General features: G+C 48.9%; 7 protein-coding genes across 7 annotated transcripts; 3 read left to right on the top strand and 4 right to left on the bottom strand.

Moving 5' to 3' along the window:
• Positions 1–537: 537 nt before the first annotated feature.
• Positions 538–2,347, bottom strand: N7506_010602 (putative MFS multidrug transporter; the record flags this gene model as incomplete). The annotated part of the gene is made up of 2 exons (XM_056959895.1): positions 538–656; positions 694–2,347. The coding sequence occupies 2 exons, from the start codon at positions 2,345–2,347 to the stop codon at positions 538–540; spliced, it is 1,773 nt and encodes a 590-aa protein (XP_056809285.1).
• A 448-nt stretch (positions 2,348–2,795) lies between these two features.
• Positions 2,796–3,675, top strand: N7506_010601 (type 1 glutamine amidotransferase; the record flags this gene model as incomplete). Its single annotated transcript, XM_056959894.1, has 3 exons — positions 2,796–3,018; positions 3,066–3,292; positions 3,385–3,675. 3 exons carry the CDS (start codon positions 2,796–2,798, stop codon positions 3,673–3,675), a joined length of 741 nt encoding a protein of 246 aa, XP_056809284.1.
• Positions 3,676–4,375: 700 nt separating this feature from the next.
• Positions 4,376–5,783, bottom strand: N7506_010600 (OTU domain-containing protein; the record flags this gene model as incomplete). The annotated part of the gene is made up of 4 exons (XM_056959893.1): positions 4,376–4,507; positions 4,560–5,153; positions 5,213–5,622; positions 5,711–5,783. 4 exons carry the CDS (start codon positions 5,781–5,783, stop codon positions 4,376–4,378), a joined length of 1,209 nt encoding a protein of 402 aa, XP_056809283.1.
• A 7-nt stretch (positions 5,784–5,790) lies between these two features.
• Positions 5,791–5,991, bottom strand: N7506_010599 (uncharacterized protein; the record flags this gene model as incomplete). The annotated part of the gene is made up of 1 exon (XM_056959892.1): positions 5,791–5,991. The coding sequence occupies one exon, from the start codon at positions 5,989–5,991 to the stop codon at positions 5,791–5,793; it is 201 nt and encodes a 66-aa protein (XP_056809282.1).
• A 929-nt stretch (positions 5,992–6,920) lies between these two features.
• On the top strand, positions 6,921–8,311 carry N7506_010598 (FAD-dependent oxidoreductase; the record flags this gene model as incomplete). The annotated part of the gene is made up of 6 exons (XM_056959891.1): positions 6,921–6,949; positions 7,020–7,157; positions 7,225–7,328; positions 7,384–7,487; positions 7,543–7,918; positions 7,968–8,311. 6 exons carry the CDS (start codon positions 6,921–6,923, stop codon positions 8,309–8,311), a joined length of 1,095 nt encoding a protein of 364 aa, XP_056809281.1.
• A 577-nt stretch (positions 8,312–8,888) lies between these two features.
• Positions 8,889–10,534, bottom strand: N7506_010597 (uncharacterized protein; the record flags this gene model as incomplete). The annotated part of the gene is made up of 4 exons (XM_056959890.1): positions 8,889–8,924; positions 8,996–9,249; positions 9,310–10,345; positions 10,415–10,534. The coding sequence occupies 4 exons, from the start codon at positions 10,532–10,534 to the stop codon at positions 8,889–8,891; spliced, it is 1,446 nt and encodes a 481-aa protein (XP_056809280.1).
• A 2,405-nt stretch (positions 10,535–12,939) lies between these two features.
• Positions 12,940–13,501, top strand: N7506_010596 (TVP15 family protein; the record flags this gene model as incomplete). The annotated part of the gene is made up of 4 exons (XM_056959889.1): positions 12,940–12,959; positions 13,012–13,127; positions 13,183–13,272; positions 13,329–13,501. The coding sequence occupies 4 exons, from the start codon at positions 12,940–12,942 to the stop codon at positions 13,499–13,501; spliced, it is 399 nt and encodes a 132-aa protein (XP_056809279.1).
• Positions 13,502–14,718: the final 1,217 nt, after the last annotated feature.

Raw genomic sequence — 14,718 nt, 5'->3', positions numbered from 1 at the left:
AGACGATCTCTAGTCCCCAGCGCCAACTGGAGTCCTGATCAATAGAGGTTTCCCGAGTAAACGCAATGCGGCTGTAGTTCCCCGACTGGCCATGTTCAATGTTGATTGTTTCGATGAGGCTCGGCAATGTTGGGGTAAGAGGCTGCGAAGGTGTCTGCGATTCCTGGGATCGCTGTGATCGTACCAATGCGGGGAGGTAAAAAGGGATCGGCAGGTATATCTATGCAAGATGTCAGCTGAGAACAAATCACCAAAAGTAGGTGAGCCTACCCCTTTCTTGGCTACAAGGGTTGCCTCGAGGTTGCGGAGAAGTTGGTCCGACGGCATGGTCAGAAAAAGAGGTGGATCCCGCCAAGATCGCCGGTATACTGAATCGCCTTGACGGCTTCAAAGCTTTGTACACTTGAATTTTATCTGACTTGCTAAATGATTTGTACCCTAAAGAGTATTATAAGCTGCTTTAGTGCCCATGTCTGTTTTGTATTTCGTCCTCCAACATCAAGTCTCAACACAGTTTTTACAGTGAAAGTTCTCTGACTATTCCTTCCTTCTCAAGCGTGGCAGGCGGATTCGACACATGAACCCTAGCACAACAATGGCCCAAACCGCCGCCGAGAAGAAAGTCATGCGGAGAGCGTCGGAGTATGAGCGGGTCACTGGAGTTTTGTTAGTAAGGTTACAACGTGAATAGACTGGGTTGGAACATGCCTTCCAGCTGATGAACAGGATCCAACTGAGAAATACTGTGCACCGATTTACGAACAAGCGCAATGATATGATCTTTGTCAACGCCAGTCACCTTGTCATTGAGGTGATAGATAAGGGCATTTTGGAAGATCCAGCTGCTCACGGCGACACCCATGACAGAACCTAGGCTTCGCCACAAGCCAAGTGTGGTTGTTGCAACAGCCTGGTCTTCGTGTTTACTTGTCGCAAGCATAGAGACCATCAGACTGGGGAACGCGAAACCTTGACCAAAGCTTGAGAATGAGATACATGCCATCGCAACTGGATGGGAGGTATCGATTCCCATTGCTGCAGCTGCAAATCCACCTACTATCATGCTGAATACACCAATGAGAACGAACGGCTGAAGACGTCTTGTTGCATTGATCAAGAACCCAGTGCTCACACTTGATATGGTGATAGCGATAGAAGAGGCAACAAGCCGAAGACCCGAAGAAGTGGGCGAAGTCAATTTCACAGCTTGGAAATACAGCGGAGCATTGAAGACTACAGTGTTGATAGACACCGAAGCAAAGAAACTGCCGAATATTATACTGGAACGGGGGTTCGTCGTGAGAAGCTCGATTGGCATCACGGGGCGTGCAACATGTGGTTCATAGAGCACTAGGATCACAGCGAAGACAAATGATAGTGTCAACGAGGTGATGATGAGGGGGTGACTCCAGGAGAGGACATTGCCTCCCAGGTTCAGTCCAACAATGAGGAGAGTGACAGCAGTTATCAACATGAAAGATCCCAAGATGTCGATGCTCCGGATCAGCTGTGAGATTTTCTTTCCATCTGTTCCAGCAGTCTTGCGACCTAGATTTGCCGGAAGTGTCCAAGCAGCTGCGATGAAATAGACGAAAATGAAAGGCAACTGGATGAAGAACGCTCCACGCCAGCCAATGTGATCACATAGATAGCCTCCAAAAGCGAGTCCAATGCTGCCTCCGGCACCAAGACAGAGGTTGATGTATGACTGGTAGATTCCACGATATTCCAGACGCACCAAGTCGCTGGATATAATCTGACCGATGGAGAATATACCCCCAGCACCGAGTCCACAAAGCGCCCGAGCAGCAATGAAGTGTCCAATGTTGCGGGCCAAACCACACCCGGCCGTAGTTATGAAAAACATGGCGATCGAGAAAAGATAGACCGGTTTACGACCGAAGGCGTCGGAGACTCGGCCGAAAAGAGGCATGAACGCGGTCGAGGTCAACAGAAAGGCTGTTGATAACCATGATGCTGAATTCGCTGCATTGAAGTAGGAGGTAATGACTGGGTGACTGGAGGCCATGAGGGTTGAGTCAAAGAAACCAATCATGTAGCCAACCAGGATGCCGCCAAAGATAATCCAAAACTGCGTGGGAGTAACATCGATGAACCGCGCAGCATAGTCATCTTCCTTCAAGACATTCTCGGAGTTCGAAGGAAGTCTTTCCAGGTTTGGCGCAAGGTCCAGTCCTCCAGATATCGAGCTCGCGCTGGATAGGATGGAGACAGGCTCCTCTTCATCTTTATGGGAAGAGGCTGTTTCCACATCATAGTCAGGCTGGCCCAGGAGGGGAGTGGTTTCGGAGGCGTCCAAATGATTGGACCGACCGTCGATCGACATTGTCAAGGAATGTGATGCGATCTCCCGTTAAATTGAGTTCTGTCAAAACTGTCAAAGCTTCCAAAGAAGAAGAAAAAAATTGTTTTGGAGCCTCCGAGCACGAAATATCTACAGAAAATGTCGCAAGCTAAGCTCCCGAGATCAAGCCCAGCGGTGACACATTGCCGAGAGGTGAATCAGCCCAATTTCATGCACAACCAGGTGTCCAATAAACTGCTTCTATACACTGCAGGGTGCAAATTCAGCGTAGCCAGCGTATGTTCCACTTCCGTGCCCATGAACCTGTGGATGTGAGTGCCCAGGTGGAGGTGATAAATTTGTCATCAGGGTTCCGATCTCGGGATCTCGGGATCTTGAGGGGCGATAAGAGAGCGATAAGGTGGGGGGTTAATGGGGGGGTTCTCTAGTTACTCCGTTCTTCTCCAGGGCTATTTACAACACCGAGACAATGCCTTTGCGTATCGCTATCTTAACATGCGACACCCCGGTCCCCGAAGCCAACCGTCGCTATAATGGTTATGGTGGAGTATTTCGGTCCCTCCTCAAATCCAGCGCCAAAGTAAGCGGCCTGGACCCAGAAGCGGATCTCGAGACGACTGTGTTTGATATTGTCGATGGCGAACAATACCCAGAACTGGAGAGCGTGGATGCTGTGCTCCTGACTGGCTCAAGTGCGTGTGAATAGGTATACTGTGATGCCTCTGCTAATCTGCCATAGAATATAACTCCTACGACGACACCCCATGGATTCTACGCCTCCTAGAGTTCACCCAGAAAGTACTCGCACAGGACCGCGTTCGCATACTCGGAATATGCTTTGGTCACCAAATCGTTGGTCGTGCACTAGGCTCCAAGGTTGGACGAAGCGATCGGGGCTGGGAGATATCTGTGTGCGACATGGCGTTGACAGACAAGGGAAAGGAATTGTTTGGTCGAGACAAACTTGTATGTCGCCTTGGGTCTTTAATTAATTTGTGCAACTACATGCCGCAAACACATCCGAATGATTGCACATTGCTGACAGAAATTTGGAATAGCGCATCCAACAAATGCACCAGGATATTGTGTTTTCGATTCCCCCAAATGTGACCTTGCTGGGCTCTTCCCCGCGCTGCGAGGTGCAAGGAATTTATGCGCCCCGCCGATTCATCACAGTGCAAGGCCATCCCGAGTTCACCGAAGACATCGTGAAGGAAATTGTTAAGGTCCGGACCCAGGCGGGAGTCTTCAAAGACGACTTTGCGCAAGACGCCCTGGATAGAGCTGGCAATGAGCACGATGGTGTGGCCATTGCTGCTGTGTTCCTCAAATTCCTATTGGAAGAATGAGAACAGGAATGTGGATGCCCTAAGTAATAAGGGACTCTTTATACACGGACTAGCTTCTGCTGGCCTTCTAGTTATAATAGGAATTAGACCAGGTGTTCCAACCTTGAAAAGTCACATCCGTGGACGTCAGAGCAATCCATAGCTGGGTCCTCACAGGTGGAGATCTTAGTGAGATATGACCGGCATATGAGTGTACAAAGCAAAGAAAGGGTCCCTGTTCATGGTGACACAGACCTTGCAATGTTTCGTTTCAAAGGTTTTCGCTGACACCATGGTGGAAACTACGTCTGACTCTGACTCTACAAACAATGAAGCAGGATGATCAGTAAAGTAATACGCCGTTAGGCTGGATCCATTTGAGTCTCGATCAACAAAGACCAGACCAAAATTGCCAGCACATCGGCAATAAACTTCCACTCAACAGCAAACAAAGGCTCAAAAAGCAAAGGGTATGAGTAACCCCGGCGAAAAGGTATCTTCGCGAGAAATGTGATGATGGATGTGCCCCAGGCACCATCCACATGCAACTTGTTAATCCGAAAAAACGCCCCCTCCGCATGCCCACAGGGCTATGCATATGCAAAATCAGCAAAAATCCAACGTTCTTTTCGCTTGACGCCGCCATGCACACGCAAATGATCATAGGTCTAGCCTGATGTACCAAAAGTCAAAGAAAGAAAAAAAGAGAGGGAAAGAGAAATCATGCGGGGCGAGATCGAGATAGTCGACCACTGCGTCGACACTTCTTTGCTTCCACGTCCGATTGTTCCGGCGTGGTGCTACGGGTAGAAGAAGGGTCTGTGGCCTGACCATGTGGATTTTCTGATGGCATCTAGAACGAACAGATTAGAAAGATGCTCTGGCACGTCTTCTGGTCCACTTACCCGAAGATTGAGCGAGACAACTTCATCCTGCTCATCGTGGAATGAGATGCCAACACCCAAGGTGAGATTTGAGAGAAATCGCCGCTTAGGACGAACACGCCGTGCGGGCTGTGGTGCCTCTGAATCGTCACTGTCGTCTGCTGATCGCTTACTGCCAGTGCTGAAAGGGGACGTGTCGCGTGATGCCTGAAGACTAGGCTTGATCGGGATGGCAGGGACAGGTCCGTTTTTCTTATCAGCCTGGTCATCTGACTTCTCGTCGAGAAGTGCGGCAAATGCTCGATCGATATCACCCCGACATTTCTGCAGCATGTCTATGATGGTTTCTCGGTCGTACCGGCCGCCAAGACCCTCTTGTATGGACTTGATGTCCCATGGTGCATAGACATCGACAGCGAGGCTCGCATCATTCGAGGAGTGAGCAGCATCAGGCTTGTCTGCGGCAATGAGACTTGCGCTGACGCCGTCGGTCTTGATCACGTGCTTGCGCTCAGTGTCAGTTTGAGCAAGTGATGCTTGAGCAGGCATCATATCAGCCAAGAGGCCTTTGTGCGTCTCTCCAATGCTCCGTACAGAGGAGTAATGTTTGAATTCCTACGACTGTTAGTTTGGGACTGAAGACACAATGGTAGGGGTGAAAGGGACGAGCTCACGTGGTAGGCAATGTGTATGACATTGCGGGACTCTCCAGGAGTCACGTTCACATCTTGGAATGGATGAACGGCATTCATGGTATAGACAGTCACGTCAAGCTTGTAGGCTTGGCAGAAGGCCTGAATATGCTCAGAGCTACCCCACTCTGCATTCCTTCGAGTTGTGGCAATCATTTCCTGGAATCTGGATTCTTTATCTTGATCAGATGGAACAGATACGTCGGCCGAACGGGTTGCATATGCAGAAGCCGCTGCACGCTTGGGCCTGCGTCGCTCTCCGCCCTCAGAAACAAATTGCATGAAGTATTCCTTATTTGCCGCCATGTGATCGGCAATTCGTTGACGGATTTCGTTTGCGTGGTATGTGTTTGCGTAAAGTTGATCCGAGAGTGAATAATAGAGACAATTCCCTACATAAACACGCGTCAGACCGTGGTTCCATAGGTAACAAGAGCACTGGGAGCCTCGGTGACTATGCACACGATCGTGGATACTAACCGTCGCCTTCTGTGGGTAGGGCAAATAAGCCTCGCTCTTTTAAAGCGGGCATGTCCAAGCTTGGGTGACCCATACCCTGTTTACGGGTCTGGTCCGAAACCCGGTCCTGCACCGGCGGAGAAATTGGGGGGATTCGAAGAAGAAGAAGAAGAAGAGGTCTCATCAAAATCGGAGGTCTGAGAGATTGAAGTTGGGATCGTAGACTGATCTAACGACTTGGGATGAAGCGGATCGTGACCCGTAAGTATGGGCACGATTCTGCCACCCTTGATTTGCGACATGGTGAGAAGACTAGACGAGTCGTCATTTAGAAGAGGAGAAGAACAATTGAAGCCTGAAGTGAAACTAAACAAGTAAACCCGCAGAGGTAGATCGGGCCCTGCGGGTGGTTTAAAGGAAAATTACTGCGGGTTTCCAAATTTGGCACCGGCCCCCTGGCGGTGAAGTGTGATGCTTACTGATTGGTCACACGCGAGCCCTTGCCCACCATGACATAGCCGACTTTCTTTGTATTCAGCACAATTGCGCTTTGGAAGAAACGATTCCTATTTTTGGGAGCTGTTTGTTTCTTTGAAATTTTCCAATCGACTCCGAATTGAGGTTAAATTGAGTGTACGAGCGTCTAGGGAAACAAAATCAAGATCAAATGTGATCGATAACGCTGGTGGAGATGGAGTAAAATGGAGAACGCGGGACTTTACGGAGTCTCCTTGCTGACCCCAGATCAGACATTCGATATGAAGATACAGAAGCAGGTAATTGTCTTTGAAGCTCCCTGGGTCAGTGCCATAAGAGTTAATTGAAATGTGAAGAACCCATGTCTACTGATAAACAGTTCTTCCATCACTCTGCCGAGTACGCATCACCTCCGCATAAGTGCGGAGGTGTAATTTTCAGGTTGTTGACCGTATCACTCCACGTCACTTCCGTAAAACTCTAGCGCGTCTCTTTGCTTTCTAGACTCATCCATTGGGCGGCTCAATACACCGCCTCTCAAAAGCTTCCCAAATAGGTCTAGCTGTAATATATCCTAACGCGTCTCATACATTGAAAAAAGTACCACCGGGCCGGGCCCATTCCTTATCTAACGAGATAAGGATCGTCCCCTCACCCCCGCCTTGAAGCTAGATGCTCGTATGGTATAAAGGCGTTGCAGCTCTTCAATTGGAGTTTACTCAGGGTCCGGAAGATATTCAGGTACAGCTTCATCATGACAACTAACAATATTGTGGTTCTGGGGTGAGTTTCTCTAGCTCCTTCTTGAGCTCCACCCTCCCAGCGGTGTGTTAGACACTAACGCATGGAACAGGGCTGGTGTGTCCGGCTTAACAACCGCGTACCTGCTGTCGCAAGACCCTGCAAACAAGATTACCGTGCTGGCAAAGCATATGCCCGGCGACTATGATATTGAATATGCATCCCCATGGGCTGGTGCCAACTATATGCCGTACGTCAACACGATGACTTTTACCCTTTGCACGGCAGACCTTCTTAGCTCACCATATACTTGACAGAGTCGGGAAGGAAGGAAGTGCCCACCAAGAATGGGAGCGCGCTACGTGGCCAGCATTGAAGGAAATCACGGACAAGTACCCGGAGGCCGGTATCCACTTCCGAGGTATGTGCCCTGCCCTCGGACTCTTGGACTCTTGGACCCCGCTCATGACGCGCAGGTGCCCTGATCTACAACCGAACTAAAGACCAAGAGTCAACAACTGGGAAATGGTTCTCCGAGCTAGTTCAACCAAACCCGTGGTACAAGGATGTCGTACCAGATGTATGGTGGCCCCAAGTTTTTCATAGTGACTTTGGCATTGACTTGGAAATTCTAGTTCAAACCCATCCCATCTAGCAAGCTAGCTCCCGAGATTGACAATGCCCAGGAATGGACATCCGTCTGCATCAATACAGCCATCTATTTGCCATGGCTGGTTGGCCAATGTGTCAAGAATGGGACTGTGTTCAAAAGAGCTGTCTGCAAACACATCACTGACGCAGCGAACGCCCATCACACCGGACAAAAGGCTGATGTAGTTATCAACTGCACCGGACTGTCCGCCAAAACCCTTGGCGGCGTCCTCGATGAGAAGATGCATCCCGCTCGCGGTCAAATTGTGGTCGTCCGCAACGACCCTGGACCCATGGTCTCCGTATCCGGAACTGATGACGGAGAAGATGAGGCGCTATATATCATGACTCGCGCTGCAGGTAAGTAACATCGCTATATCCTATGTCGATGCCTACTCACCACTCTCAGGTGGCGGCACAATTCTCGGTGGCTCTTATCAAAAGCACAACTGGGATGCGCTCCCGGATATGAACCTTGCCAATCGAATTATGAAGCGTTGCATCAAGATCTGTCCCAGCTTAGTGAAAGAGGGACAGGGCATTGAGGGCCTGGACATTATCAGGCATGGCGTTGGATTGCGACCCCTTAGAGAAGGCGGAACCCGCATTGAAAAGGATAAGGTCGATGGCGTCTCAGTTGTGCATAACTATGGTCATGGTGGATTTGGGTACCAGGCGTCATTCGGCTGTGCATATGCCACGATCGCTCTAGTCAAGGAAGTCCTGCAGAACAAATCTCGGGCTAGACTATGACCTGGTTTAGAAGAAATTATTATTAGCCTTGCGATGTAAATAGTTTGTGCTTCTAATTGTACATTGTCCGTATGGCCCGTCCGGCCATGTACGAAATGGGTTTGCCATGCTTGGTTCTGTCTTTATTTAGGATAGGTCAACAGACCCGTCAATACAAACACGTTGGCCAGGTCTAACCAGCGTTTCTAACCTTGGAAGACTGCAGATGTATTTTGCGCCAGATTTTGCTGCCGAGGATACCTAGGTAGCATTATCCACAGTATGGATTTAATGGGTAATATTAGCTGATAAAAATATAGTGCATTCGAAAGAAGCTGGATGCGAGGTAGTGGTTCTGTCTGACCAATTCCTTTTGACCCAATGATGCTAGAACACTGGCAATGAGAAAGAGATCTGGATTCCTCTCGCCATCGTAAAAACTTTGATTATTTCGAAGGTTCTTTCTCCAGTTTGGGTTTCAGACCTGGAGTGTCAGTTCTCATCATCTGAAAACAGGCTTAATCCCTGTGAGGCTTCGGCATTAAGATTACTCTACTATCGTATGTACTCCAACAGATTGCCTCAAGCTCGGCAAACCTCATGGCCCTTTTTGGTGTGGAGCCAAATACATTGCCTAGATCATACTCAGCAAATGCAACGTTGGTCAGAGCCCATCAAGCTGAGGATTCTCGTATAGCAACTTACCACGGGTATCATGGCCGAAACGCTCAACATCCCCAGCACGGCTGTACATCCAGTCCATCCCAGTTGTTCAAAGGTAAGCTCCGATATCAGGGGTCCCAGGACAGTTCCAGCACCGAACACAGCATCAAGGAGCATGTAACCCTCAGCAACTGCACTCTGATCTCCGTATACTTCAGGCTCCTCGTCTTGGAGCAAGTCAACAATGCGAGGTATCTCTGTGACCAGAGGTGTCAATGAGGTATTGAGACCAACGCCTGTTCGCGACATTAGTCAGGCTGCATGGCACAAGAGGGCTCAACTCAAGCAAGACATACCAACAAGGAAGAGTAGAAAGCACGTAATGACCTTGCTTGCAGTATCGTCATTTCTTATAAGGGCAAGAAAAACCACTCCAACGGCCGCAAAGGTGAAGCCGATGACGGATATCAAGCGGACGCCATATTTATCTGAGACCATTCCAATAAACGGCCCAATGAGGGAAGGAATAGTCAAATTCAAGAATATCGCACCAGTCGCACCAGACAGCCAGTGGAATGTTTGTTTGACGAATATAGGCAAAACAGCATCCATAGAACTCACCAGGATGGTGTTTATGAGGCATCCGTAAAGGGCAGCGACGATCCGGGGGTTTCGAACAAATCCACCAACAATGGACCACCAAGTGGGATCACGGTCAGATTTGGTTGATTGTTCTCTGCAATGGGAAATCAATGGCGTGGTTGCATCCACCTCGACATCTTCCACGCGCGATAGTCGTCGTTTGCCTCTTGCAATAGATTTCCTAATCAACATCTCATTTGGGGCAACCGGAGCCTGGCCCGGGTTCATCTGCGCCCTATATCTCTCAGCGGCTGCTCTATCAATGATGAGTAGAATCAGCATCAAATTGATAAAGACAACTGCCAAGCCCATTATAAAGACGTAATAGAACCCGGCCTTCTCATAGACAATTCCCCCGAGCGTGGGTGATACAAGAACCCCAAAGTTCATTCCTGAATGTCCAAATCCAATCCAGGGTCCTAGCTCGTGCGACTCAATCGTATCCACCAACAGCGTCAGTCCAGCAGTGTAGACAACCCCGGCAGATAGACCCTGGAATACTCTTGCGACGATGATCATCCATAGATCGGTTCCCAGCATGAAGAACAAAGTGGCCCCGAACGCACAAGAGAGACCCCCGAGGAAGGGTATCTGTCTTCTTTCACATTTTTTGACGATCCATCCTGTCATCGGAGCACTCAAGACCATTGCCATTCCGAAGACCGCCAGAGAGGCGGAGGTCCAGAATGGAACATCGGATTCTGGAACCCCAGATCGGACGGTCAGAGAGAAGGGAAGGACGGACACGACCTAACACCACCACCAAATCAGTCAATGCACCTTCTTAGGGTCTTGACAGCGGGGCCCATGAAAACTCACGATTCCATAGAGAAATCCGTCGGTGAAGGTTGTGGCAAAGACAGCCAGTCCAATAAGCTGCTTTGATGACCGCAAATCGAAAAGCCATGGTCTTCGGGCTGAGTACTCGGCGTCTCCCATTGTGATGTAGTAACAGAAGACGGCCTCTATCTTCCCCAGGAACATAAAGAGCGGGGAAGGAGCTCGGGATTTATGACGAGAGCACGATGGGCAACGTGGGAGAATAGAATTCAAGTCTTAAAGGTGGGAAGGTGCGATCAAGACTAACAACCCACAGGGGTGTGGGCTCGACAGTCCGGAGAGTCAGCTTCTCGTGTACTTTTGCCTCAAGCAAAACAAACTATATTTAATTATGTATCACCAAAAAACTTGAGTACAGGTTTCAATCAGAGCGGACTCATCACTTGCATCTCTGCCCACCCAGATTAATTGCGTCGCTTACCAGTTTGCAGATCCACACGCGGGGGCGAGGATGAATCTGCAAGATCATACTGATGATCGGCACTGATGATTGGATCAATCAGCAGTGTCAACTCAGCCCAGCCACAAAAAGAAAGAAAGTTGCACCAGCTGAGAGATCTTCTACGCGGATGCTAGATCAAATAAAACACGGAGGCCAGTCTTTGTCTGAATCCCGGAGGGTTTGGTGCGAACTCTTTTCTCTGAAGCAGTTCATGCTTGACGGGGTGCACAGCGTACATCCTTGCACACTCAATATGAGCTTTGGGTTTCATCGCAGTGCCGATCTGTGTTTGCTTTTTTTTCCAAGTTTGGCCTAGATCCTTTCCCACCAGTGTTATGGGATTCCTCATTTCCCCGTGCTCTCTTTGGAAATCTGACCCCGACGTGCATTAGATGCTGCAAGTGCAATTCCTTCTTTTTCGATCTGCGGAACACCATCAACAGATCTCTCATTTACTCCGTACCCAAAAAGAACAATGTCGATCATTTAGAGCACGAGATTGGATAGACCTCTGTTTCTGTGGCAAGGCAACTCAAATCTATAAGAAATATTCCCAGCTATTCCGTAATCTGGGTGATAGTGGATGTCATCGCTTGTCTAGGTTCTGACAGAATCCCTCTCACGCAATGATACAAGGCAGCCACAGACTTGTTTGGTTTCAGCAAAACGACCGAGAAATGTTTGTAGAGTCAGCGTCAATGACATGCAAATATATGACCTGAAGAGGACTTTACGTAGTGATACTCACTCCATCCTTCAAATCCACCCAGATTCAGTTGTACGTTGGATTTCCAAGGCCGAGACTGACACAAGATGCTACCGAATCTTGATCGAGTAATCCAATACGACGAGAGAAAAAACAGACAAACACCAACACTAGCGTGAAATTTGAAAAGCTTGAAAGTGTAAATAGCGCCTCAACGCCCGTCCGAGGATTGTATACGGATCTTTAGAGCCGAAACTCTGACGAACTTTGAAGTTGCTCAGTTGCAGGGATTCACTCTGCGTGTCAATTTATTCCATGGAGATGAAATCCCTCAAATCCGGCGATCATTAGAGCTCGAAAGGAATTGAGATACTCGACCTGACCATCTGTCTGGCATATTCACCGCCATTCCTACTCAAGAACATGATAATTTTGAGCCCTAGTCTAGAGTTGTTTAGGCAAGACTGGAGCTTTCATACACCTTCTTTTGAGATTTTTGAGTGATCCAAAGAGCCTCGATGAATGCAGGAAAAATATGGCCACCACAGCAAATTTTTCAGTAATTTTCCGACTTGGTGTTCAAGACGTGCATAGTGTTAGTATCATGTATGCAAATTCAGAGTCTGAGCTTTCTTTCTATCAGAATATTCCAAGCCTGTGCTGCACACATTTCAAGCACATGTGTACTTGCTACAGTTTTGGCGAGATATCAGATGGACATTGTAAGAGTAAGATCCAGCTTGATTGCTAACTTGTTGACAAAGCAGGTTTGTCTCCACTCATCCACCTGAGTAGAGTTGATTCTGAGCCATTACAAGGTTGTAGAAAAATGCCAGAGTCGAATTCTAGTATAGCCGGATAGTACGAATACGAAGCTGCTATTCCCAAAATAGAAACCTTTGTCAGCGCGCTTTGTTTCCTCACGTGATCCAACACGAGCTTGGCAGACCCGCCGCTTGCGACAGCGCGGAAGCTGTCGACGCCCCCGTTTCCACTTCCTTCCTCAACCTCTGACCCTTGACAAGTTCTCTGCTCAAATACATGCTTTTTATTTGAGCCTGTTCCTAAAGCTTGCATTTCCTACCAGGTATGCTTCCCATTCTTCTCGTCCTCACAAACGGAGCCTCTGGCGAAGTCTAGAGGCAAACAGGATCCCCCATCACTACTCGAGCGATTCGCGACAACGAGCGCCATTGTAATATATTCTCAGAGCTAACTGGGAATATTTGCAGATTTCCTTCATTCATTTGAGACCCTTGTTCCCTCGTCAACCCTTTGCGGCTGCCTAGCGACCCAGTCTCCATCCTGTTGATCTGTGCCCACGAGACCATCTCTTAGATCCAGCCCAATCCGAAAATGGACTTCACCAACATCTTGTACGTCAAATTGCGCACTCAGATACTGGGATCATACACTAACAGGTCGTAGCCGTATTGTGAACATCGCCGTTGGCGTGTTTATGGTGCTCGGTGGTATCAGCAACTTCTTCAGTGGAAGCTGGAGCTCCTTCATTCTGGGAGCCTACGCTGTTGCCTTCGGTCTCGGTAAGTTCCTGCGACATGATCAGCTCTAAGTGTTGGTTGGCTAACATAGTTCTAGTCGTTGGTGGCCTTGAGTTCCTGCCTCACGTCCCCGACTACGCCTACCGCTACGCGTCTTTCCTCTTCTCCTTCCTCGGACGTGGTGTTTGTAAGTTGCTCTCATCCAAATGATAGAAGGAGCTCGGAAGACTAATGAATGTTCAGTCTACATCTTCATCGGCTCTATCCTGCTGCACGACCACGTGCTGCGCATCATCGACGGTTCGCTGATCGGATTCATCGGTCTCGCCTACGTCGCTCTCGAGTTCATCCCCTCTATTGAGCCTCCCTCCAACATGCGCGAGGCCGACCAGGGCTGGGGTGCTGAGCAGGTCTAAATTGCTGCGCGCAATGACCAATCAGCAGCACGAAGTCAAAGATATGCATCGACATAGCGCAATGGCGGCGACCAGTTCGACTTCCGCCTTGCCAGTACGATGCGCGATGAGCGTGACGACCTCCACCGCCCCTGTGGGCGGTATATGAGCGACGGGGACGGAAAGACCTGGGTCTCCGAGACGTGTTGATATGAAAGCAGAGACCTGTACTATATTTGGAAATAGTGGCTAGCGCCTCGAGTCTAGCCGAATTGGCTTTAATGATTTATTGATTACGGGCGACTCACATGATCTGATAATCCTCGATACTGCGTACCGATAATCAGGTAACTCCGTATTCCGTACTCCGTTCTCCGTTCGCCGGAGGAACTTGGCAAGTAAATGCCGAGGATTAATAAGCTTGAAAATTACCGACGACGCCAATGAGTATTTAGTTAGCGTTCATTGGTCTCACAAAAGTACAGGTGGCCACATTCGGCAGGTTCCAGGTCTTCAAAGGCCAATCGGAACGAGTACATACCAGCTGACTGCCCTCGACGAGCCCCAATGGCCAATGAGAGAAGTTACAATGCTGCTTGCCTGATGAGCCCCACTCCAGCCGGGCTTGGGAAGTCACAATTCCCACTTCTTTCCACTTCTTTTCCACTGTTTTTCCCTTCGCTTTTTTCCAACTAAACTTCATCAGGACCACGGTGGAGTCTTATGATGCGATCTGGGGACTCTTGACAGAATCATGTAGAAAATCTGTTCTGCAGCTGAGGATGAGACACACAAGAGATCAGGCCATCTAACACCTGTAGACAGACAAATGTGATAAGATGGGATTGCATGAGCGCAGTAAATTAAAGTGATAGATTGATATGTCCGTAGATCCCCCCTTCTTAGATCGATAAACCCAAAATTCCCCAAATCCCTTTTTCTGATAAGGATCGAGATCTTCCTTTGTCTGGACACGGACTTGCCGTCTTTGCACTCTCGGCCTTTTGGACTTTCTACCTACTCTCTACTCCGTACTTCGTACTCTTGCTTAATCTTCCTTTTGATCATCTCTTTTTCCTTTTTTCTCTCTCTCTCTTATCTGCACGTCTGTGCTTATTCCTAACGTGGAGTGATCACCCTCTTGCAGCTCCCTAGCCTCTCAGCCAATCCCTGCTTCGCGAATTGTCCTTTTGCGTCGGCCCCCGTCCCCCCCGAACGAAACCGTCTCCCCACGATCG

The sequence above is a fragment of the Penicillium brevicompactum genome (genome assembly GCF_028827555.1).
Source record: "Penicillium brevicompactum strain IBT 35665 chromosome Unknown utg000006l_segment0_segment0, whole genome shotgun sequence".
Lineage (NCBI taxonomy): Eukaryota > Fungi > Ascomycota > Eurotiomycetes > Eurotiales > Aspergillaceae > Penicillium > Penicillium brevicompactum.
The sequence above is the reverse complement of the archived record's forward strand: the minus strand, read 5'-3'. Positions and strand labels throughout refer to the sequence as shown.